The 26,307-nt window shown below is 35.7% G+C and overlaps 2 protein-coding genes across 6 annotated transcripts in view; both read right to left on the reverse strand.

The window, feature by feature from the left end:
• Positions 1-1,952: 1,952 nt before the first annotated feature.
• Positions 1,953-26,307, reverse strand: part of mpzl1l (myelin protein zero-like 1 like) — a 29,512-nt gene continuing 5,157 nt past the window's right edge. The window contains exons 1-6 of one of the 5 annotated variants that reach the window (XM_008428535.2): positions 22,491-22,627; positions 18,112-18,293; positions 16,028-16,238; positions 10,966-11,095; positions 8,562-8,667; positions 1,953-7,794 (exon numbers count right to left, since the gene is read on the reverse strand). In XM_008428535.2, the coding sequence (XP_008426757.1) occupies positions 7,699-7,794; positions 8,562-8,667; positions 10,966-11,095; positions 16,028-16,238; positions 18,112-18,293; positions 22,491-22,563 (798 nt within the window). In that variant the 5' untranslated portion in view covers positions 22,564-22,627 and the 3' untranslated portion in view covers positions 1,953-7,698. Of the gene's footprint in view, positions 7,795-8,513; positions 8,668-10,965; positions 11,099-16,027; positions 16,239-18,111; positions 18,294-22,490; positions 22,628-26,307 lie in introns of those variants that run through there. The other 4 variants (XM_008428532.2, XM_017308576.1, XM_008428533.2 and 1 more) reach the window with 4 other exon arrangements.
• The window catches only part of rabep1 (rabaptin, RAB GTPase binding effector protein 1), a 30,110-nt gene continuing 29,293 nt past the window's right edge, over positions 25,491-26,307 (reverse strand). Inside the window, exon 20 of the mRNA XM_008428529.2 lies at positions 25,491-25,748. The gene's annotated coding sequence lies outside the window, so the exon portion shown is untranslated. The remainder of the gene's footprint in view (positions 25,749-26,307) is intronic.

Genomic DNA, 26,307 nt, shown 5'->3' on the forward strand with positions numbered 1-26,307 from the left:
CCATAAAATACATAAATGTTGTTTTATAGCATTCGCAAACATGGTGAGTCATTGACACTAGAATATAAATAATCTCTTTTGTCCGACAAAAGGGAAATTCAGGTTTAACAGCAGCATCAGATATATTATTTCACACAAAAAGTACCAATAAAAGTGTTAAAAATGTATAAAAGATTAGGCACAATAACATACTTTACAAGATTGTAGCCTACAAAATCTCATTGCGAAAGAAGTTGGGTGTTTTCCAGACATTCCATGTTAAAGGAAAGAAAAATGTGGTAGAAAAATATGCATATATCTGATGAAACAATTGTTGCCCCAGCCAACTCTCGAGTGCAGACGAAGCACATCTTTCAATAAAGTTTTTTTTCTATTTGTATGATATAAATATTTTCAAAGAAACTAATGTTTCAAGAATTAGCCAGAATTATTAACATTAGAAGCTTGGAAGGTTACACACACATAAAGATGAACAAACACAGTCTTTGAACCAACAAATAACTTCAAGTCAGTTACACTAAAGTTTGTTAATACAATTTGTTCCCATTCAATTCATTGTAGAATTGAAAGTTTTTTTTTAATCCGCATGTCAAAGTGAAGGTCTGTGGGCCAAGTTCGGTCCGTCATAAGCATTTCTGTGGTGCTCTGGACTCTAAAAGCCCACAGAAATCAAACCCTCGAGATGTGTGCTTATATTTTATTTGATCCGACATTGAAGCTAATTTTTGTACACTGCCAAATTACATAAACGTGAAAACATGTTTATTATTTCATTTGTAGATTCAGCAATTTATTAACATTTCAACAGTTTGTTAAGGAGTAGTTTTCTGAATAATTCCTGCCACTACTAACCCTCTGGGTACATTCATGATCTTGATTTGACCAAAACTGAAAGTGACTTTGGCGCTCCTTTACTCCATCATTCACTGTTTCTGGCGCCCCCTGATGGAGAACCTGCTTGTAAAACCATTTATTTCTTTAATCATTGTGGGAAAATGTGCCAAATAAAGACAGATTCAACTTTTCTATCTTTAACTGATTAGTAAAAAACTTGTTACTGCATCTGATTGGATGTTAGGGCCAACAAATATGGTTTAAAGTTAACAGAAATAAAGTTATCTTCATGAGAAAACAATTTTGATAGAGTTATAATCTAATATGACTAGCTCAGTCCATGTAGTTCTTCCTTCAAAATACACAGGTTTGGAATAGACCTGTTTGCCAATGCCAAATGACAAGCTGTCAAAAAAAAAAAAGTTTGTCAAACAAGATGGCCGCCCTGGGCGACATCTCTCTAAACTATGGAAACCCAAGGAGTGCATTGGTAGGGAAAAAAACCCCTCTAGGTTTCAAAAATTAAACCTTCAAAAACCATTAATGGATAAAAATGATTTATATTTTAACTCAAAATGATCTTTAGTAATTCAGCTTAGAATGTGAAGCATTGAAAACACTCAACACTAGCTGCATTTCTATTAACACTGCGCAACTTGACATTTAGAAAATAAATTTGCTTAATGAGAAACATGCCGATTTTCTTAAACAAAACACTCTATTAAAAAGTTTTGGAGATAGAACGAGGTGGTTTTTCTTGGCCTCATCAAAATTAGTTTATTTCACAAAGGTGCAATGGAAACACTTTTTTTTCCCGCATCACACGAGTCACATGATCAACAACCGGATTTTGCCACAGGTGCAAACACTGAGAAGACAACAGGAAGTAGTTACAGGGATAGTCGACACGGTTACAGGATTATGGAGACATGTCTTATCAAGTGAACAAACGTATTCACGTGTGATTTTTATTGTTTATTTAATGGAAACGCAGCCATTGGGATGAAGTCATTTTGGACATTAGCAGAATATTGATAAAGTTTTGCGCACATTTGAAATGGAAACATCTAGTGCTCAGGGTTTAACAAGAACCAAGGCCAAGGATGAGACAGCAAAAATAACGAGCAGAAACTTTGTTTTATTGACCGGGAGTAGGTTTTATATAAAATTTGAACAGTGGATACAGAGGCGATATTATGTGTATAAAAAAATACATACAATAAAAGGAAAATAAATGAATCTTATTTTCTATTTTTGAGCAGATGTTCAAGTTAGCTGATGAAATGTAAAAGGCACTAAATGTACAACATTCCAGTTTTAAAGACATTAAACAGAGGCCATGGTTATTTCGAGGAAAAAAAAACAAAACAAAACAATCACAGGGCATTCGTTGTCTTTGTTATGCAAGACATAGTGCAGATTTCACACAACATACCAAACAATTCGTAAATAACACACAACTATCTAACCATCGAAAAACACTGAGCACGCTCTGTAAGACTCGACGTGACTGAACCATTCAGCCCTGCGTAAAACCCGAAACCCTGCCGGCCGTCCACAAGCTCAGCCGGATCGGGAGTCTTTCATAATTTATAGTTTACATCACAATTTTTACAACATCACTAAACACTGCGACAAGTCACGATTAGAAGCCAAGTGACCTGCAGTAAAGGGTTCTGTCAGTATTTTTTTACATGTTTGTTCCTTTTCCTGTCGGGTTAGTCGGTGACATGCATGGTGCCGAGTGGCAACAGAAAACAAAACAAGAACCGAACACTTCATGTTGGGTTCAGGACGAACAAGACGGGTTAAGTGGAAGACAACACAGTGCCTGCATCGTTTGGAGTTAAAATGGACAAAATAAGGATTTCTTTTGTAATTTAGTTGTAAAGGGTAGTAAAATGACAAAGATGAGAAAATAAAGTAAAATAAAAGAAAGAAATTACCCAGCCCTTTTTTTGAATCTCCACTATATTACAGAAGAAACAGCAACTAAAGTTCAAATATATCTAGGAAAGTTGGACTTTGAGTCACTCAATTTGCATGTTGATACCTTTTTTATGGCTTTTATAAAGCCACAGTTTCTGTTTTGGGGTTTTATTTTTTAAGATTTTAGGACGGAATGTTCAGCTTAGTTTCAACCCTGAGAAAAATTCTGTTGTTTTTTTTTATGTAAACAATTAACGTTTTTTTCTCCGTTCTCACCTAATGCATCTTTCACTGCTAAAGGTCTGATCTATTTTTGTTAAATTTCCCTGCAGTGCATGGCCCAAAATAAATTGTATTATATCTCTGGCACGTAAAGTTAATTTGAATTGTTTTGGTATCAATAGTAAGACTCCAGGGAAAACTTAAGGGGTCTAAAAATCTACACTCATATTACTGAATAAAAGTAAATGAGTATGGCACACAGCAGTAATTTTACCACAAAAAAAGTATTTTGTGATGCCAATATCCTGCTCAAAGTATGCAGTCGCAATTCAAAACATTTAGAAAACCACGGTATATAACCTGACCACTTAATGTACCAAACTCCAGTAAATAGAAATTTTGGGGACGTATTAGTTGATAAAACTCTAGGTGAACTTTCCAAATAAGCAATTTTGGAACAATTTGGCACAGTCTGTGCCATTTGAAATCTCTCAGGTTATTCCATACCACTTGTATATCATCCATGGTTCGTCATTCTAATAACTGCAATGAAACCAATATTAAAAGGATACAAGTATTCTGAGCTCAGCGGGTCAAAGCATTCAGTACTCCGATCAGACAATTTAAACTATGGAGGAAAATGTCTGGAGTACACTGGGTGATTTGGATGATTGACACGTCCATTGAACGGTCAATTATCGACAACGTCATTCACCAGTCAAAGCGAAAGAGGTGCATCTGCCACTAAAAAAGGTGAAACCAGTCAGAAATTACACAGAAATAAAAAATTACAGGAGCCGAGTGGAAATATTTACTCCACCATGAATTATTACCATAAAACAGCAAAGGTAAGACGCCATTTATGTTTTTGGCTTTGTGAAATAAGCATTATTTTCCTTTTCTTCAGCTCGTGGTTCAGTGAGTATTAATGCTGTTGGACAGAGGAAAGTTTGAGGTTTAATTTTAAAGTCTGCTTGTGTGGGCAGGACTGTTTTTGCTAGGAGTTTTTAAAGTTTTCTTTTCCATTTGACTGCTTTTTGTTGAGGTAGAAAATGTTGTTTCCATCATTTAGATGGGCCTTTATTGGTTAATATACAGCACGTAGTTGGACCGATCTTATTAATGCTGCTGATATGCTATTCTGGTTAGAGGACTAAAATGTTTACTACAAGAAGAAATCTTTAATTTTGACCATTGTGAAGCATTCACACCAATACCAATGCAGGCACTGTGTACGTTTTAGTGTCCGGTTACAAAGTATTAAGACTTTAAGCGAAAACAACAAACAAATCAGCATCTTTCTGGACCTCTTCAGCAAACTACCGTCCTTCCTCTGGAAAGACACCCACAGGCACACCACACTGGAATGACTTACAGTAAACGGCACAACATTTTGTTAAGAAAACAAACACACTTATGGGAACTTACTGCATTCGAGATCATGAGCTGATGGCTTTCAGACTGGTTGCACAACAAAAAGTCAACATAGTTAAAAGCAAATTTGGCTTTAAAATGCTTTAAGACAACAGGAAATAAAAATAATTTGGAATGCATTTAAAGCTCAACACTATCTGTAAAATAAAACCGTTCATATTTGGCCAGTTATTGAGGAAAAACATGATACAGACAGAAAAAAATAAGACATTTGGGAAAAAAGAATGCTTGTTGTTAGTAAATTGCATGCAAACCGTGTATTTAGAAGTTGTTTTGTTATGCAAAATGACATCTCCCTGTTTTTATAAAAAGAGAAAAAGTCACCTCAGCGCAACATTTATTAACATGCCTAGATTATTTAAAAAGCAAATAATTTAACATGACGCTGAATAACCAAAACTCCCCCAACAATTCAAATGAAATTAAACCCAAAATTCTTGATTTTCTTTAAGCTGCTGAGATGAAAATCCAAAAGGGGAGTTTACGTATTATTTTAATTTTTTTTTTTTTAACGGGTACCACGACAACATGCCAGAACTTCACAGAAAGCTGAAGCATTCACAGTAACACGACGTCAGGCGGCTTCTTCTGCGCAAAAAACTAGCTGGGTGAGCAGTACCAACTTCACTTCACTTCGTAGATGTTACTGGAACTGCATGCAATGTTCCTGTGGGCCAATATCTAACTTTACATTACTATACACCTCTACAACACAAGATCACGATGGAGATGCCCATGATGGAGATCAACTGTGGCTTCTGCAGACTGTTGCACCCGAAAGGCTACTTTAGATTTATTTTACCAAGCTGTACTTTCACTAGACTGAATTAAAATTGTCGTCCAAATGTCAATGAGAGCAAAATAGCAACTACAAACAGTTATTTTGCTTCAAGCTTGACTAAATTTTGAGTCCCTATTGAAGCTCAAAATTATCCTTTGCAGCCAAATGCTTAAGAATATGTTTTTGTTTTTAGCTATCACATCTTATGAACTGTTGCTAAGTGTTTAGTATTAGTATTCATAGTTTAGTATTAGTATTCATAGTGTTTAAATTCCTGAAACTGTGCTGCAAACCAGAATAAAAACATTTTGCAGATGCGTTAACCTTTTGGATAAAAACATAAAAACTTCATTTAGTGCAAGTGGCCATATGTTTGGACGGATCTTTTTCTTGCAGCGTTTGGTTCTGTTTGTAAGGTGCACAGATGGAAATGCTCTACCCAATGGTTGCATTCACTTCAGCCCTGTTTAGTCTGCTTTAACAAAACTGCAGTTGGTTCGCCTAGAAAGTCTGATTTGTTTTGGGAGGAGTTAATCGACCTCTGAAGCGGTCTGGATGCTTATGTGAATGCCAACTGGACCGAAGACCACTCCAGAAGCAGGAAGCGGACTACAGCACAGGGCATTCTGGGTAAATAAAACCAAATTAAATCGCACAAGTCTAACGGTAGCAGGCAAAGCCATAAGAGAAATCTTACAACCGCTAAAATCTAATGCGTCTACATTTTTGTTTACATTTTGTTAAGAAGGAAGTTGTTCTTAGTGTCTTCTTCAGAGGTTTTTGTGACATTTCCTTCAGTGGTTCTTGGTGCAGCGCCACCACAGGCGAGGAGAGAAAGACTGGTTCAAAGTATTATTTGAGACAGTGCATTGTTGTTAAAGAGAACTACAGCAGCTGAAAATTTAGCAAATGCTGCAATTTTGGTTCCTAACTGAATTGAGTCTACCGGACTATCAGGTATGAAAAAAAAGCTAAGCCACAGTCAGATAAAAAAAACTGACATAAAATAATTGAAAAGTAGATTCATTTTTACCATCTCATCTTTCTAAAGTCTACATTTTTTCTCTGTATGTTTAGACTCCTCTCACATTTCATCACCAGAGAAAGCACAGATGGTGTTGTGTATTTACAGCGCACCTTTAACTTATGTACCTTTGCTTTTTTTTTTTTTTTTTTTTAAGTTTGACATTGCCTGCATTTCATCAGGGTAAACATTGTCGACTCAAAGCACCATGATGTCAGGATCTTAAATGAGGAGCAGAACCTGACTTTTAGGAAACAATCTGAGCTCGTTTGGCTGAATCCCATCATCCTCACTTCCCTGATGTCCCAGCATGTAATTCAAACAGTACATAAAACATAACTGGGGCACTCTTTTAAGGGGTTAATACGGCACAAAGATTTTAATGAATTCAATCCATATGTTTTTTGTGGAAGATTTTCATCTATTTTGGGTGAGACTGAGTGACCTTGGATTTATTGGTAAACATGTTCTTACACTAAATTATCAGTATAAAATACTCTTAATTTGTAGTTGAAGTGCGTATGAAACGTCTAAAAGGGAAGCAAGTTGACATCTGGCTGGTATGGAACATCTTAAATGCCAAACATCGGGTAGGACATGTTCAAAAAGACAAATCAAAAAGCAGCTAAATATGATTTCATGTGTCTGAAATCAGGTAAAAACATATTTTATTTAATTGTAATAAATCACAAGGAGTTTCCTGTTTCCTTAGGGTGTATTTTATGCATCATTGGAGGTTGAGTGTTAAACTTAATGGGATTCAGCCCTACTCTGATGTCAGCCGACGTACAACTCTTTAATTTAAAAAAAATGCATATAACTTTGTATGAAACAAAAATATTGTCCTCCATCAAATTGAGATAAATAAGAGTCAAACTGATTTCCATACAGCATGCTCAGGAGTTTTCATTGTGTAGCAAGCAATGCCGTTTTCTTTCACTGAAACTGATTATTCATTTGATGAAACAGAAATCTCTGCATGACTTTAGCCTTCACTTGTTAAGACATGGAAGTCAGTAAGTGTTAGCTGACTTGGTGCAACAGCCTGCAGATCTGTAATATGCTGGGTGTGTCTGAGGCGACTAGGTGGTTAAGGGGGGCACAACAATTCAAGAGTTAAAATAAAATAATTTACACTTGGAATGATGTCAATGAAGGCATTATTTTTACTTTGATCCCTGTGTTGAAGAACTTTTTAAAGGCTGATATGATGTAGTATCAACTGGAGTGTTTTCGTAGCTTTTTTTTTCTTTAAGTCAACAACTAATACATTAGTTTATCATATAACATGCTTTCATAGGACAAAATATGGAGAAAAAAGAGAGTAGAGAGAGAAACTGCACCAGTTCTGTCCCTGTTAAAACCTTTCCCACCCTTCCCAAGAGCAGCTAAATGAGAGGTCTCATACTTTACTATGTTTTCTTTTGTTTTGTTCTTTTCTTTTAGTTTTTTTTTTTTGTTTTGGTCCCCATCTTTAGTTTTTACGGATGTCAGCATAGACCACGGGCTCCATCTTATGGAACGAGTTTTTACTGCCTGAGTGATCCAACTGGACGTATATCACCGGGCCCTGAAGCACAAAACAAGACAAAATGCACACAACAGAGGAAAACCGGTGAGTAGAATTCAAAACATTCAGATAATCAGAAGCAAATTAACAAACAGGTATGGGGCTAAATTGGGACCAGAAAGTTTGTCATACAAAAAAAAAAAAAAAACTTTAGCTAAAAAATTATTTTAACCGAAACAAAAGAAAAGTTTGAAACAAAAAAAAAAAAAGTAACCTAAAAAAAGATGTGAAACTAAAAATGTCTTGAAAACAGGAACATTTGATTTTTTTCCTAACCTTTTTTTCCCAGTTTGAAAATATGTTTAAAAATATACATTTAAAAATTTATATTTCATTGATTACTGCAACAGTGCATTCAAAGTCTACCTAAAAAAAAAATAAATCAACCCTGCAGCTGCAGTTGAACTGGAACGCTGCCGCTCATGTTCTCACTAAAACCAAGAAGATGGGGCACTTCATCCCAGTTCTAAAGTCCTAACACTGGCTCCCAGTAGCTCAGACAATAGACTTTAAAATAAATCTGTTAGTTTATGAATCACTGAACGGCTCAGTACCAAAATAACTTAAAGACCTGCTATTGTATCAACCTAAATCGGTCATTTCAAGAACCAACCTGACGAAGCGGCACACCAGAACCAATCGTAAATCTGGGTCTTCACTTCTGACAGACCTGACAACATGCCTGAATTTACAGAAACATCATTAAAATGGACTAGAACCTTTGAAAGAGTGGCACCCGGTGGATTTCTTCGTCCTGGAGCTCCTACCTGCAGCGGACCCGAGGGGCTGGTTGACCTGGTGCCCTCCCTGCTGGACTCCGCCTTCTTTAGCGGCCGCGGAGCTTCAGAGCTCGCGCCTTCCAGGGACGTACATCTAGTTTAGGGTTACGATTTGCAGTGGTGTCGAGCAACCAGCAGTGCACAGTCATAGTAACATAAACACACATGACGGGACACAAGACAAAAATAAAAGCAATGAGTGATGGGCACATGAAACAAAGCAGCTGCGAGAAGGTCAGAGCTGAACTAACGGGATTTGGATGGTATTATGGCCCCCCAAGTTACTTTAGGGGGCCACGCTGCACTATATTATGTGACTTGCTGCAACTTAAAATTTAATTTATTCCTTGTTAGTTCTAGGCAAATTTATGGCAGATGTTATGCATGTTCTGAAAAAATAAGTTATGTCAAAGTAAACATTACATTTGATAGAAGTTACAGAAAGTAATGTTTAAATTCTGGGAAACCAAAATTCTGAAAATTTAATAGTTCTGGAAAGTAAAAGTTCTAAGAGTAACCTGTAAGATCTAGAACCTAACCTTTAGGTTCTACAAAATAATGTGAAAGTTCTACATGATAACCTGTAATTCTAGAAAATAATTTAAAAGTTCTATAAAGTAACCAGTAAGTTATATAAAGTAATGCCAAAGTTCTAGAAGGCAACCAAGAAGTTCTATAAAGTAACCCAAGTTTTAAGAGTAAACTATGGGTTTAAGAAAATAACTACCAAGATCTAGAAAGTAACGTGCATGTTTATTACAGAAACATAAGTGTTCTAGAAAGTATGTTTTTTTTTCATGTTACCAAAATTTTATGTTAGTCCTCAATCTAAAAGTGACTTCTTTGATTGAAAGAAAATGAACTTTCTATGTATCATTTCTAAAATGTTATAATGAAAACGAGGCTCAAAACCTGAGGATGCAGCGAAATGTCTCAAGTCTGAGACACTTTCTTCACTTTTTTTAAATCATGAGAACAAATTTCTTGAGCTTAAATTTTGTGAATACAATAGATAGTTTATATGACAAAAGATAGGTTGCTAAGGTATCTCCATCAGGGCAGGACCTTCTGCTAACATGTTCTAAGTAAACATGAGTAGATAGAGATGTAATAGTCACATAATCCACACTGGCAGTGATTTAGCATGTTTCTGTGAATGAAAGATGAATAAACATTTATACTCTGACTCCATCAAATTTGGTTCTGATCCAGTCTTAGCCTTTGATTTCTGTTATTTTGTAAATGCTCCTTGGCTCAAGACAACACAAACCTTGAATGAATGAAGACTAAATATGGAAGCATGCAAGATATTAGTGGCGAGCAATATGGACTTATTTATCACTTTAAGTCAATATTTTGTGGTACTATTGTGATAACGATAAAAGTGATGATAAGGACTAGTTATGACATCATTTTTAGGTATCTATATGGCAGTGACTGTGTGTCACAGCACTTATAGCCCCACAAACACAAATACTGCTCTTGAAAAACATTCCCATTTGTAATGCACTTCTTTAGGACATCATTAACGTAAAGAAGTGTGATTTGTATCATTGAACTGCTCACAATAACTTTATTTTCAAATTTATTTATATTTATTGACACTTTTATTGAGCCAACAGTGGGGGGGGGGGGGRATTGTTCCTTAAGGAGAATAGCTGACAGGTTACATCAGATTACATGACCGCATGCAAGCGAATGAATGACGAGACAATGTGCAGCTTTGCTCACAGCAGGTTTGCTAGTGATGTTAAATGAAAATGTTAGAATGGCGTTAGTTGTTAGGACACAGAGATGGAGAACAATGACTGACACCAGAGCAAACAGCAACCCCAAAGATCGCCAATCAAAGCAGCCACGGCTTCAAACAAGAGACCTTCCCCTCTCTGCACAAGTTTAACACCATCTATCAAGTGTGAGGTTAAAATCTACATTCAGTGTTGACATGCAAGACATGATCAAGCTACCGCAGATAGTACAAAGTGTAGTTTAATATTTAACAATCAAGTTAAAGCATCCAAAGTTTTGTTCATTATTCTTCCCTAGCAAGTGGAGAGAAGATGCAGCTCCCATGCAGAAGGAGTTAAAATCAAGAAGAAGACAAGTGTCTTTGGAAAAGCTCACAAAAGTACCCAAACCATGCAGCCAATATAATCAACCAGGCGATTAAAGGCCAATAAATATCTGGATTTACAATTAGAATCAACAACAGTGACAATAACTGGAACTTAAATACTAGATGAAGAGTAAAATATTAAATATTCCTACTTTTTCCAAACAATTTGATGAACATGGCTGAAAAAGAAACGTTTCTTTTCTGCACCTTTACAAACTGTTTGCATAAAATAGAGCATCAAGTTGTGTTGGGATCAAGCAGAGCAGCGTTACTCACCCTTCGTAATCGTGCCGGTTTTGAATCACCCGTACGGCGAAGCAGGCAGCTATAGCGACGGCGATGAGCAGAATTAAAGCACCACACACTGCTAAGATTACAATCTTAGTGTTGGTCTGAGGGAGAGACTCTGCTGGAACAGCAAACACAGCAAAGCAAAATTTCATATAAATCTCAAGAAATTTGTTTTGTCTTTAACAGCGACTTATAAAAATATTCGTACCCTTTTTCATATTTTCCTCATGTTCCAACCTTAACTTTTTTTGTATTTTTTGTGATTTAATGTGTTGCACATGAAACACACACAGCAGTTCATTATAGTGAAGGGGAAAGGAAAAAATATCATAAGTTTACAGAATTATTCAATAAAAATCTGCTTTAAGGTTTTATCAGATATTCTCAACTTGAGTGGTCTGTGCTGTGACAAGCCTGATGGTCAGCAAACTTTTCAATTCAAAGAGCTACTTTTGCCGCCGGTTCCTGCAAAACAGTTGCCTAGAGTTGAACAAATGAGTTTTATAAATAAAGGTCTTACTTTTGAAAGAAGCTAAAGTAAACAAAAAATCCCTATGTAAAAAAAAAAAAGAAAATATGAATATTTTGATCTCGCCCCCTCTTTCTCTGGAAAACTTTTTTTCTGGAGCTTATTTGTTGATTTGAAAATTATTTGTGCCGTTTTCAAATGAAGCAGGTTCAGAAATCGTACAATATCGTAGACAAAGCAATCACTATATTCACGCTTCTGTTATTAAGTAGACATTTCTAAATGTAACAGTTTGATCATTTCAAAGCAACATACCCAACACCAAACAACACAAAACAGAAGAAATTTCAACCCTCCAGATGGTGTTTTGTTTTGACTGAACTGTAATTGTGCATTAACTCGGCTGCAAATTGTGAAAGGTTTTGCCATATTGTGTTTTTCCATCATGTTTCCAAAGTCTTTATTATGCATTAAAAAATGGAGAAAGACTTTTGGGATAAAAAACAAAACATCTAATAATATCTATCCCCTAGCATAAAAAGCCATCAAAGACAGATTTAAATCACTACAGATGCAATATACAGGATTAAAATAACTGAAAATTCATACATATCGATTATGTTTTTGGTGGCTGGAGTTAATAACAGCATTCATAAAAGTAAACTTGAACTATTTATTATTAATTATTCTATGTTATATGCAGAAAGGTTGAACAATTTATTTAAAAACAAAATCCACATCAGGATATTGTCACTTTTTTAAAAGCCCAGGCTTGGATAAATCACAATGTAAATATTTAAATTTGAGTATAAGGGATATGAAAAAAATAAATAATTTCATTTATTTATTTTTCTTTAACAAAAATTTAAAAACTGTTGCTAAAGCTGGTTGGTAAAAAGTCAAAGATAAAAACATTTCTGCTATGCTTGTAGAGCACTGAAGTTAATAATGGCATAAAATGGTGACCCCCGAGGGTTGAACTGATGTGAGAATGATAACAAAATGCAGAGGTTAACATATTATAAGAATATTATAAGAATGCCAGGAATCTTGAGCACCATGACAAAAAATTTACTAACTATGCTTAATGGTTGATAATCTCACAGTCTACCCACCTCTCTTGGAGACAAACTGGGTTACAAATTGACACTTGTTTATTTTTCCTCTCTCTCTCTTTGAAACCTGACTATTATTTTTCTTGGCAGCGTAGTAGCTGCCATAGTCTTCTTGTCCTCTACTAACTGCTGCTAAACACCGTCACCAGCAGGAACAAACCATTTCAAGCAGATCCAGGAGGGTGTTCAGTGCAAATGTGTACGTGTGCTTTTTGGTCCGGTAGGGACCTTTTACTGGTAAAAACAACTGTAAACAAACACAATATGATTAATTTAGCTCTTGACAGGGCCCCAAATTTGTTTCTATTTCTTAAAAAACAAACACGAAAACAAACTAAAACATATTTTGTGGGGGATCCCTGTCAGTCAGGGGCCCTTGGAATTGTCCTAACTTTCTTCCCCTAGTGGTAGAATTGCAGTTTTCCACCTCCCACCTATTTCTGATTAGTGCACAGAAAGTCCAGTTCACAAGATTATTTTATGTAGAAAAAAGCCTAATCAATTTAATTTCTATAGGCTATTCAGACATAATTATGGTACAGTAATCAAAAAGTTAACTTTAATCATCAGTATTGGAAAGGTGAGACAAAGCAGACGCTGTGACTCCAAAGAGAAAAGAGGCGTGTTTGCCTCCAGCTAAAGTTCTATTTTAGCATGCTAAACTAACTCACACCAGAGCGAATTTGAAACGCCGCTGAGCTAAAAAGATGACAAGTCATCACATGCACTTGTTCGCTTCATGTAGCTGGATACAAACAACAAGCAGACATATCTGGGCCTGCTTGTTCCTTTCTACTGTATTCCCCCTGAAACAACACGTTAAGTGTTCAAACACAAAGAAGAGCATAATTGAACAAAAAGTTGATGCTCCGTCATGCAGTTCAGTTGAATGAGCACTATTAAGGTGATAAATTAAGGAGCTTTTTGAGTGCTTATATTTCAAAACAGAGTCGTATAAAGTGTATTTTGTTTCCCACACCAGATTCTATACCGTTCGAATTTGCAGTTCTGATATTGGCCCTGCCGCCATCTTTGTTTCTGTACCACAGACTGCAGTTAACCAGCAGCGCCCTCTGCTTGATGGAGGCCAAACTACAACACTAAAGGTCTTGTAAAAGTAGGAAGAAGGTCTAAGTGCAATCAATTGGAGCAAATTTTGATCTAAACAGACGTGTAAGCTGATTAATTTTTCTTCAAACTTTTTTACTCTGACAACCCTAAAAACATCTGTAAAAATGCAGAGCAAGTCACAACTGCAAGAATTCTGCAAGTCTGGCCGTTACAAAAGGGTGTCAGAAAGACCCATAAGTTGTCCGGTTCTGGGTCATTATAAGGATGACGTGGTTAATATGCTGCTCCGCTCGGACAACTTTAAAATCATAAGCTATGCTCCACCGTTACCATCCATGTTTACTTCCGCAAACACTGAGCACTATTTCTTTTATGTGGTGGTTGGCAAAACACTATGCACGTTCTCTATGTGTGACGTTGTTGGGCAAAAAAATCAGTTGACAAAAAAATTGGAATTGGGTCACTTCAGGCTGCAGTGTGAACGTAGCCTAAATCTGTTTAGCCTGCAAATACAGAGAAGCTAGCTGATAGACATGAATACAATTAAGCAAGACCTAAAAAAACTTTAATCTGCAATATCTCGAATACCACTTTTCCCACACTAAAATTCAAGCACTTTTCAAGAATTTTTAAAGTCAATTCTCCAATACCGAAACAATACAACTAAACTAAAAGTTTTAATTCTCTGTTACTGTCCCTGTCCATTCTAAAGAGCTATTCTTGCAGTTAATTCACTCACATTATGGTTTTATGATTTAGAGCCGTAAAACTAATTGTTTTTATAAATATCTACAAAATAATAAGATGTGTTTTTGTAAATAAAGTTATTTTTTTTACATTTTAAGATAAAGAAAAACAAACTTTTGGGAAAAAAAGAGGATGGATACAATTTATTCTCCGTTTACATAAATATAAAATAGTTTGTACTTTTTTGTCATTCTATTGTTGAAATTCAATGCAATTAATTCAGGAAAAAATTGAAAAAAGAAACACACATATACATACATAAGTACATATATATGCATATTTATCATATTATCATTTGACGCAATAAATTTCTTATTATATTTTTATTTACCACTTATAACAAATTCCAGTTAATGTTTAAAACCCCGAAAACTGCCCATATTGTTAGTTTTATATATTTAATGAAACCATCAATAAATATCAGTAAATTTTAATATATTATTAAATGCAGTTACAATTCGTAGTTTTATTATATAAATCACACTTCGTCTTTCTGGCGTCCTAAACAAATTACAAATGGGAATGAATTTCAAGAGCAGTATTTGTGCTTATGCAGCTATAATTGCTGGTCGCTGCCACACATTTACTTAAAAAAGATGTAATAAATAGTTCTGATTGTCACTTTTATTATAACAATAGTACCACAAATATCATGATAAAACTTTAAGTACATCACAGTGTGAAGATACTACAAATTATTTGTCAAAGATTGGCCATTTTGCATAATTTTTTGGAGAAAATATCTAAAATATTCTAAAGAAAATGCATTTTGGGTAGCAGGAATACTTATACGCAACGCTTCTTCACACACTATTGGGTGGTGTTTGCAAAGCAGCCGATAAAGGACCGCCATTCATTTTACTGAACGCTTTTTGGCTTCATTTTCTTTCATCTTCACATTTATAGTATGTAGTTATTTGCAATAAATCAATAATGATAAATTGAAATGAACGCAATAAATTTCATTGGACGACAATCATCAAAAAGATGCTGAAAAGCCGCTATTTTGAGAAACGCTGTAAGCATTTGTCAGCCAGAATAAAATTGTCAGTCTGCACTACTTGCCACTTTTGCCTGTTTTCCCCGTCTAAGCTGAATAATAATTATTTTTTTAAATACATTTTTGGTTACAGAGACTTCATAATCCATTTTAATTACAGGGTTTCCCCCCTGTGTATCATAAGTCTGGCGGGCCACCATGCTTTACTTGGGTCCCCAACACGCTAAGCATAGCTTATTTATTTTTGGTTTTTTTTATGTTGTCAAATTTTTAAGACTTTATAGTCAGAATTCAAGCTTCTAATAACACATAATTATCAGGTGATATTTTCAAATTTCCTGTCAACTCTAAACATTTTTTAACTCAAAAACACGACGGGCTGCAGAATGAATGACTGCTCTAGCGCCCCAACCACAGAGCTTAGCAAGTTGTTTTGGGGGAAACCCTGAATTATTATTGTTTCATTTTCTTTGTTTTATTTTAGAAGTTTAAAATGTTTTCTGGTTTCAGTGTTAAATGTTGTTTAAAAATTAAAGTTATTAATATTTGAGTGGATATTCTCACATTATGCCACTGTTATATTAGTTGAAAATAGTACTGTCACCTTAAGAGCATCTAAATAGACGAATACATGTTTAAATTTACCTTTCTGAACGACCCTGAGCTCCGTTCGGCCCTGAGTTCCCGACACGTCGGGYGGGTTCTTCACGTCGCAGAAGAAGGTCCCGTTGTCGCTGAACTGAGCCGGACTCAGCTGTATCGAGGCGTCCTTCTTGTTGATGTCTCCGACAAACTGAACCCTGTGTTTGAATTCTTCTTGTCCTGGATATGCTTTTCCATCAGAAAAGTAGAAAATCTAGAAAAAAGGAAAGAATATTAAATCTGAGACTAAAAACAGAAAACGGAAAACGTCAGATGCAGAAATACCAAAAGAGGAGTAGAGCCACTAAAAAAACAACTAAATAATTCGGACTTTAATCTTCTGAAATCAAATGTCAGAAATCTTAGGTTAAAGTCAGAATTATTTTTTTTGTTGTAGTTTTTTCAGTGGCTCTAATCGTCTTCTTTACCGAAGCAGGACCTGAAATGACACAGTCAGAACGAATTGTCCCGAGTGACAGCTACTTTTCATATCTGACAAAGACAAGTGCAAAGCAGCTAAAACATTTCCAAAATGCTTTTTAAACCTGTCACTCTTCTACTTATTCTCTACTTGTTCAAGTTCCTAATTCGTCTCACACAAACCGCACATTATGCAGGATTTGTCTGGGACAGAAAATGATTCAAAAAGTCAAAAGAAAAAGATAAATGTTTCCTTAGAGATGTTCAAAACAATCAGTGACTCAAACCGATTCATGGAGTTCTTAGTTTAGAGGATTTTGTTAAACAGGAAAGTGTTGAAACTTCAGGGGGGGAAAAAAAAAGATGCTTTTAGCTCAGCTCATTGTGCAACACACATTCTCCAGATGCTGACGGCATACATCTGTTCAGGCAAGACTGCCCTGCAAATTAAAGACCCCCAGGCTGTGTCATTACATTTTACAGGAGATCAGAGCAGAAAGGGAGGCTCCTGACCAGACTTGTTTGTAAACAAAAACGTGCTGTAAAAAAAAAAAAAACAGGTTGAGAGTCAGGTTTTCCACTAACTAGACACTTTTAGGTTTGCTTTCCCTTCAGACAACAGATTCCTGAAGGATATTAGTATTGCTCCAGGTGCTTTAATATTTTTAAATAATGAGTCTAGCATTAGGGCTGAAACGATTAATCGCACTAATTGTGATCATTGAAATGATTGTCAACCAATTTAGTAAATGATTAATCATTAACTGGAATGTACAGACTCTAAAAAAGCCCATTTGCCGAAAGCATAACACACTCAGAGCAGCAATTAAAACAAATCTGTATAAAAATATGAACATTGAATTTAAGACAAATAAAACCACTTTGTAAATATGTTCTTGCTAAAAATGATCAAACGTACACTAAAGGAGTGCTGTTTTTACATTTCAAGCAATGTAATGTAAAAAATAAATCAATTTATTTGCATTTTCTTAGTGTTTTTCTAATGTTGTACAAAAAAGCTTAACTGCTTAAATGAAAAATACCACGTTTTTATCTGATTAAATGATTAATCATAATAATATACATTTTATAAAAGGTGTAGACCTTTTTAAAACCAGGCCATGAATTACTTTCCACTCATTTTTACAACTCATATTTAGCAATATGCTGCTATTTGTATGTTTTCTATTTTTTAGCTTCACCAGAAACACTTGTATGAATGTATGTATCTGTATATATGTCTGTATGTATATGCATAATCACACGTTTTAGATCTTTTCTTGCCAAATTCACTGTTGTGTCTTTATGTAATGACAATAAACTAAGTCTGAGTCTAATTAGACATATTTTACTGTCCCTTCTGACAATAAATTGTCTGAAAATGTTTTTTTTTTAAAATCAGTGTCATAAAGCAATTTAACTTGCTTGCTGTGAATCAAATATAAACACCACAAGCTTACATGCAGCTTTATGACGTAAACAAGCTACAAAAAATCTGAAAAAAGCATGCAAAACCAAAGCCTGACACCAAATCATCACATTCATCCCTGAGGAACAGTTGAAGCCTTTATTAACGTGTAGGACAGATCGAAGTGGCAGGAAAGCATCTTGGGATTGTGGGAAATGTTCCAGAAAGGACATGAGCAGCAGCAGCAGCTGGGACTCACCACGTATGGAGCTGAGAAGTACTGACTGTCGGGCTGATTGGACTGGAAGGACCAGCTCACACTGGTGGTTTTGGTCACCACTTCACTGGAGTCAAAGGTGCATCGCAGGACCGCCGTTGTGCCGTTCTGCACGATCACTTCAGAGTCAGCGTATATGGTGATTGCACATGCAGGTCCTGTGACTGTTTGATGGGAGAAAAAAAAAGAAAGAAAGAATGGTGTCAGGGAATGCGTTAGCAACAGGATGTCAGCGGCGGGTGGGTTGCAGAGCTGAAACAACAACAGCACAGAGCTCAGCAGGTGGTCACTAAGGGAGACAATGAGCTGCAGGGAGATTAGGTTGAATTTATAACAGAAGAGAAAAAAAGTTTTTATCTGGTCGGTGTGTGGAAACGTATCGGCCATGTTTACACCCACTTTGATAACCGAAGGTTTATTTTCTTATCATCTAATCACAGCTTCCAGGAGCTTATCTGGTTCCAAGAAACATTTATCAACAAGTAGCTGTACTGCAAAAACAAAATATCTTATCAGATGTTTTTAGTCTAGCTTTTAGTACAGGTATCTTAGTTCACTAGAAATAAGACAAAACTCACTTAAAGTAACTTCTCAGCAAGATATGGGAGACTGTTTTAAGAAAAGAATTCCTTATTTTTTATTACACAATGGACTGAAGACAGTATTCTCAGAATTATGACTTCAACCCCAGAATTATGACTTATAAACTCAGAAAAGTAAAGTCAGAATTCTGAAATTAAAGTTTGAATTGTGAGATTAAAGTTTGTAGCAATGGATGCATCTGCAGCTAAAAACATACTGCTAACAACATATTAGCAATTTCTGCTCGACTTAATACAGCGTAGAGCTGGTTTGTTGATTATTTTTTAATTAACTTATTAGAAATCGCATAATAATAAACAACTTGCCTTAAGTAAGGTTCAATATTTCTAAAATAACAATGGATAAAAACAAATCACCTGACATTTTCAAACATGTGACTTTCACAGCTTTGGCTGCAAGCAAAGGATCTAAAAAGGTCAATAATTGAGGCTGCAGGGAATCCAAAGCATCAGAAAGACAAACAACACTAACATCATTAAAGCTTCAGTTGGAGACGATTTCACCAAAAAAAAAAACAGAAGGAAGTGTTCGTCATCCATTTCCTCCCTGTCAGCTGATATCGGAGTAAGATTGAGAGCAAACCGCTTTTTATTGCATGGTAGTGTTCTGAAGATAAGAAAGAGTTTGTAAATAAAAAGAAAAAAGACTGCAAGTTTCAGTTTGTTAAGCTGCTGCCTGGGGATTAAAGATCCATTTTCAAACTGCTAAATATGTGTGGATCTGCTGCATAAAATATTCCCAAATGACTCAAGAGGAAAACGCAAGGCGCTGATGTTCCATTTTCTGAAAAAAAGACTGAACGTCTCGTTACGATTAAAGCTTCTAGTAAGAAAGGTTTTCAGGCTGTTTTGGATTTGACAAACATGCAGGCAGCAGTTTTGTGTTTACATGTGAGCAGATATTTTTAAAGCTCCTTATTGTGGCTTTGATGCTCAATTTCATTTGATCTTATGCACTTTTATACTTGTGAATATGTGGAGTTGCTCTTTGCAATTTGTGTCAACTCAAAACTACTTTATTTATCCCAAAGGGAAGTTGAATGTTATTAGAACTTTTAATCACGCCAGTGTCTTCAAAGAGTTGTTGTGGATGGTGATGCTGTGGGCAGGAAGGATAACCAGTAGCAGTCAGTTTTGTAACAAATCTCAAGACGCCTCTGAGACCATTAGTTGTTGGCAAGCACTGCTAATTCACATCCTTTGCTTTTGACACTCCTCTTTAAATCATTGTTAGAAAGTCGGGCAGAGAGACGCTTGAGTAGGGGAAACAATAAATTATTAATCGATGGAGGAGTTCGGGTGTTATTTTAGCTTTCAGATGCTAATCAGCTGTTCCCAGAAGTAAAAACAATATCTAGTTGCCAAGGTTACGCATCATGACATGTGAATACCAAGCAGATCGGCGACCGCTCCAAAAGCAGGAAGTGGACTATAGAACATGGCATTCTGGGTACAACCAAAACAAACATGCTAGCTTAGCACTAATGGCTCCTGGTCTTTTGGGAAAGATAAAAGAGAAATTCTACAACAGCTAATATCTGACACCTCTCCATTTTTGTTTACATTTTGTGAAGAAGGAAGTTGCGCTCAGTGTCTTCTTCAGAGGTTTCTGTGTTATTTCCTTCAGTGGTTCTTGGTGTGACACCACCACAGACCAGCAGGGAAACTAGTTTTTCAAAGGAAAACGAACCGCAACAGCTGAAAATGTAAAAAATGTTGCAACTTTGGACTCCAATCAAACACAGTCTATTGGACCATCAGGTTGGAAAAACACCCTAAAATGCTGTCCCATATCTTGCTGAAAATCCTAACTGTGCTTTTGAAATAATTTTACCTGAAGATGTCCATAACATCCCATTGAACAAAATCTATATATCCTTTTTTCTGCAAAGATTTTATGTTTTTCTTTATTTTAAAACCCAAGAATGTGAACTAAATAGTTTTTTTAAGAATGCCAACACATTTTCTGTACTAGAATTCAATCAAAAAAGTTGTATTTTTTCAATACATCATGTAACATTATTGGGTATAAACAAATTTTATTTATCTGGAGTGGAGGCAAAAATTGATTAAAAAAAAAAAAAAAAAAGTCCAGGCCACCACTTGATTGAAATGCAGAAAAATCTTCAATGAACTGAAGGAAGAGCGACCTACACTCACTCCACATCAGATGTTACTGCTAAAGACGGGTTTACAAGTTAAATCGTGGGAGGTACTTAGTTTTTCACAGAGTTTTGGCGTCATAGCAGCATGTTGAGTTAAATGAAATTAGGACCTGCTAATGACTAATAGGATTAATTGATTATTGAAATAATCATGAATTAGTCAGGTAATTGATTAATCCCTAACTGGAGAATAGACTAAAAAAGGCTATTTACTTAAAGAACAACACATCCAGAGCAGAACAAAATATCCATGTATTTTGCATTTAAGATAAAAAAATTTTTTTTATCTAAATACGCAGATTAAATTCTGTTAAAAAAATATGTTAATCTCAAAAATAATCAACAGATGAGTGTAGATAATCAATTTTTTTTTCATGTTAAGTCTAACAGTGAGAGCTGAGCTTTTCACAGGTTGTTGTTGGAAGTATGTTTTAGCTGCTACAAATGATCAAGCATTCATTATCTAATTAATTTATTAATCATCAGGGGGGGGAAAACAGCAATGAAATAATTATTTTCTAAATTAATCTTCATTAAAACTCTCTAATTTACATCAAGTGCTGGTATTTCAACTTTTAACTTTCTCAGTTTTTCACTCTTCATTGAAGCTAGTTTGATTACTAGGATGAAGTGGAATAACTGTAAGATTAAATTAAATTCACTATTTTTTGTAAAGTGTCTTGAGATGGAATGTTGTGTGATATTAACTGAATAAGTAGTGCAAACATTACGCTTAATCTAACTACATCTGTTTTCCGATTTGCAAACAAATACTTTTATAAAATTGTATAAATTTGTATAAATTTGCAATTACTGTACAACAATATTTCTACCGATTATGCTCCTGAGCTTCAGATGTGTTGATAATGACGACATTATAACACCTCAACATGTGTGAGCCTCAGTGAAAGGAAATGACAAAATTTTATTTTATCTTGTGGATTTGCACCAACACGGCTGATGTGGTGCTGCAGTAAAAACAACCCGCAGCTTCTGTGAATGAAGCATAACAAAATAGTTTATTTAAAACACTGTAAATCTGTAAACTGTAAACCTCGCTGAAATTAACATTAAAGGCTTTTTCCCCCCACTGGGTGACACGTAGGTAAACACGGCTAACATAAAGTCCCTGTTTAATTATAAAATAGCTTATATTAACAGGTATTTTATTAGTTAGAAGAGATTCGAAAACATGTAAACTACCGAACCAGTCAGTGATTGTATCCGACCTGAATCGTTCTTTATCGTTTCAGAGGAAGCCGCGAACAGGGCGGCAGCCATCGTCTGCCACCGAACTCTATTCAAATTTCAGTCAATTTAAAGTTTGTCATCTATAACGTCAAGGCGACCAGCATGTGACAGTTAAATATGGATAAATAGGCAACAAATCCAGCTCCGGGGTGTTTAATTATCATCGGCTGTTACAGTAAGACTAAACAAAGTCGTTTTAATGCGAAGGACTGGGGCTGGGGGAGCAACGATGATAACATCGCAGGGCTAGCGAGCGTGATTTATAATAGAAAAAAAAACAGTTAACGCTGAATCAGGCGTCACGGAACGAGATTTTAAATCCATTTTAAGGTTTAACACTCACCAAATATAACGCATAGCAAACACCCAGACCATAAAACGCCCATGCAAACGTTCTTCAACCATCTGGGCTCCATTATGTTGTTGTAAATAGGAGTAGCTCCTCGGCCACGACGATGAAGTTAGCTTCCGGCTGCTAGCTTCCGAGCAGGCAGTTTGTTAAAGGGATAGTTCAACACTTTCAAAGCAACGCTTAGGTTAAAGGTTTTCCTTTTTCTTTTTACCATCTGAACCACAAAATAAAAATTAAAGAGACTTTTAACGTCATATCTTGGCTGAGTCTACAGGCATTTTTACCGGGTCAATATATTGGTCAGCTATTTATTTTAAATTCCTGTTTTAGTTTAAATCTTACTAAGCCCTTACTGCAGAAGCACAGACTATGTGAAACCAGCTATAAGAACAACTGCCTTTAATCACCTTCAGTCCAAAATGACAAATGTTTGGTTATTGTAAAAGTGCAGATCATTTTAGACACAGCTTGTTCAACCTTTACACTCACTATCTGCTAAAAATAAAATGTATTTTGGGAACCTTTGGGCTACCATAGTATTTACTAAAGCTAGGAAACAAGTAGAATAGTTTGCTTATTATTATGGGCTCCATTTGAGAAAACTGAAAAATATATTATGTTTGTTCTCATCAATAAAACAGAATCTGTGTTAAGTCTTCACTTTAAAACACTTGATGTGTTTATCAAAGTTTTAATGCAGCAATTAAACGCAAATTTTGCTGCACCGACAAGTACTTTTATTTACAAGTCAAAAGATATTGTTCTATTTACCATGAAAATAGAAGGAAACCACAAACCTGGGAAAAGAAGATCCCTTTGTGTTGCATCTAACATTTTTCTGAGTATATTTTAAGTTAAAATGTGTAGTGTGTAATTAGACACACAAGGTCCCACTTTGAACACCCTTCTTCTAACATACGGGGTCAACTTGACCTTTAAATTACATATTTAAGGTGGATCTGTGCACCACAGATTCCATTGAGCTAGACGACAAAACAATTTTGCAATATCTTTCCTCAACAATAAATCCAGAGGCCAACTTCACAGTCATGTTCATCCCTTTTTTTGTTCCCCCACCTTCTTCGTAGAGTAGATTTATCCTTCTGACTGTTTGTCGCCCCTTGCAGGTTTCCCCAGAAAGATGCATCTATGTTCACACTGCTGAATCAGACAAGAAAAAGTGAGAATAGGAATCTTTACGAGACAATAAATGACACTGGGCTCTTCAAAATAAAAGAATTATAAACTATCCATCCATTTTCTGTACACCCTCATCCCTTAGTGGGGTCGGGAGGTGCTGGTGCCTCTCCAGCTAACGTTCCGGGCGAGAGGCGGGGTAGTTTTTGCCTAACTGTACAGTCTTATGTGTTACGTTTTGTTTTTAATATTTTTACCTAAATATTAAACGTAAAGGTGAATGCCTCGCTGCTTGTGCACCTTAATTTTCCCACTGAGAGACAGTAACGCACATTTCTATTCTATTACACTAAATCCACGACAAAACAACCTACCAATTCAAAGTAAATAAATGAAACGACAATAACTTTAACATTATTAATCTTGCGTTTCAGTTGTAGTCGTGACTGGGAAATCCCTAACCCTAACCCTATTCAGAAAAATCAACTGGAACGCCTTCCGAAGTTAGATTTTCCACAAGGAAAGTGGTTTAACTCCAACGAAAGCCGACTTTGCATTTCAATATGGCGGCTCGTTAACACCCTGCCAGCATGCCCAGGTGGGCACCATATGGGGGAAAGGAGGGCAGACATATGGGTCCCATCTGGTCTGCCCTCCTTTTCCCCATATGGGGCCCACCTGGGTATGCTGGCAGGGCAGTAGTAAACTCTGGTGGAAACATGTTTATTTCACAAGATACACATGTAACACGTGCGTCTAAAATAAGTAAAGTAAAGTTTAAAACAAGAGGTATGTCTATGGGTATCGCTAAGTTGAAATACAACTTTTTTTCAGTTAAATTTATTTTGTTCTTCATGTTTCAAGATACTTGTTAGCAACATTTCGAACATGTAATACCAATGTCAAACACTGTGAAATTTGAATTACTGTTATCAAACATGTCGCTTTGAAGAAAAAAATACCCTCCGAAATATAAAGGGCCAACCACGAGAATCAACTCATTTAAAGTTAAAACAAAGTTTCACGTAAATAAAAAAGACGGTAACTTAAATGTTTGACTTTCAAACTGAAGCGTTCAAGATTCCTATCAAGCTAATTTTCTTTTAGCAGCTCCACTGATCTTTTTGATAAACATTGTATTACCAAGACACATGAAAACAAACCTTTATCTTGTCCTTTTTCTATTCTTCCTCTTGCTTTTCTCTGTCACTGCAACATTTTTGAAACATTGTTTTGCTTATTTTGATGCACCGCAGCGCACATTGCCGATGAAGCATGACCAATCGCCGCCACAAGGGGGTACCCAAGATAATTTATTTTTTCTTTTTGCCCATAAAAAAAATATTTCTACATGATCAAATTTATATTGTTGTATAACAAATTAACAACTTTATCTGGAAATTGTTTTCTTTAACAACAAAGAAATCATCACAAAAAGAAAAGAAAAGAAAAAAAATCAGCTCCACTTAGGGGGCCCCCTAGTGGGCCTGGGACCCTAAACAACTGCTTAGTTGCTCATGCTTTAGAAAACATCCTAATAAATTGTTTATTCAATGAAAAAATTGTATTAATTATGTTTAAAGCTAAAAATAGATTATTGCCAATTAATTTACAAAAGTTTTTCGTCTTAAACTCAGGTGACAGGAATGACAGAAGGAAGAATGATGTCAAAAGTAAAACTGTGTGTAGTACTTGAAAGCAAATGTGCATTTCGGTGAATGGAGTAAAATTCTGAAATAGTTTGGATAAGGAGTTGAAAAATGCTTTATTTTAAATTAATTCAAAACACTTTATAATAAAAAAAGGTTTTATACACTTTTGAGTTAAAAATGAGAATAATATATTGCTTGCAACTCATATTGTTATAATTTTATTTATGCGGCCATGCACTTTGTAACTATTGAGGAAGGTTTCTGTTAGATTTTTCTTCTCCCTGCTGCCTTTACACTTGTGCAGAGTATGTGTTGTCAGGGAATGTGCTTATAACTTAATGATGAATTTTGTTAAATCGAGTGAATTGACTGATTGATTTATTGATTTCCCGTACTTCCCAATTCTTGGTTATGGGTCGACAATAACGTTAGCGGGCGGAGAGGGAAACCAAACTGAAACCAGCCTCCAGTCTGAGGCCATCATGTCTCTGGAAGCTGGTTGATGTCGGTCAGGTTGGTGTCATTCAGGATTACTTTGATCCGATCCAGGGACTCCGCCTGTCGTATTCGCTGCAGGTGGACCTGTGGACAGAAAACAAACGCTGATTCTGATTTCGTCATTTCTATCTGGATCATGGTTCTGAGGCGCTTCAAGAAAATGGTGTGAGATTCCCCCTGCAGGGTTGTGCAAAAGTATTCACATGTTGTCCACATTTTCTCACATCTTAATTAATCGATTAGTCAGTAGGCCTGTCACAATATCAAATTTTGCTACGTTGTCCCAGAAGCTATTGCGACAAATGACAATATTGCTGTTTTGAGACCATTTAAGTAATATAATGCCTATGGCACAATAATTCAGGAACACATTCTCAAAGATCAATAAACTTTAAATTCTAATGAAGATTTAACACTGGAACTGGAAGACATTTCCATCCATCCATCCATCCATCCATCCATCCATCCATCCATCCATCCATCCATCCATCCATCCATCCATCCATCCATCCATCCATCCA

The sequence above is a fragment of the Poecilia reticulata genome, linkage group LG14, assembly GCF_000633615.1.
Source record: "Poecilia reticulata strain Guanapo linkage group LG14, Guppy_female_1.0+MT, whole genome shotgun sequence".
NCBI classification, from domain to species: domain Eukaryota; kingdom Metazoa; phylum Chordata; class Actinopteri; order Cyprinodontiformes; family Poeciliidae; genus Poecilia; species Poecilia reticulata.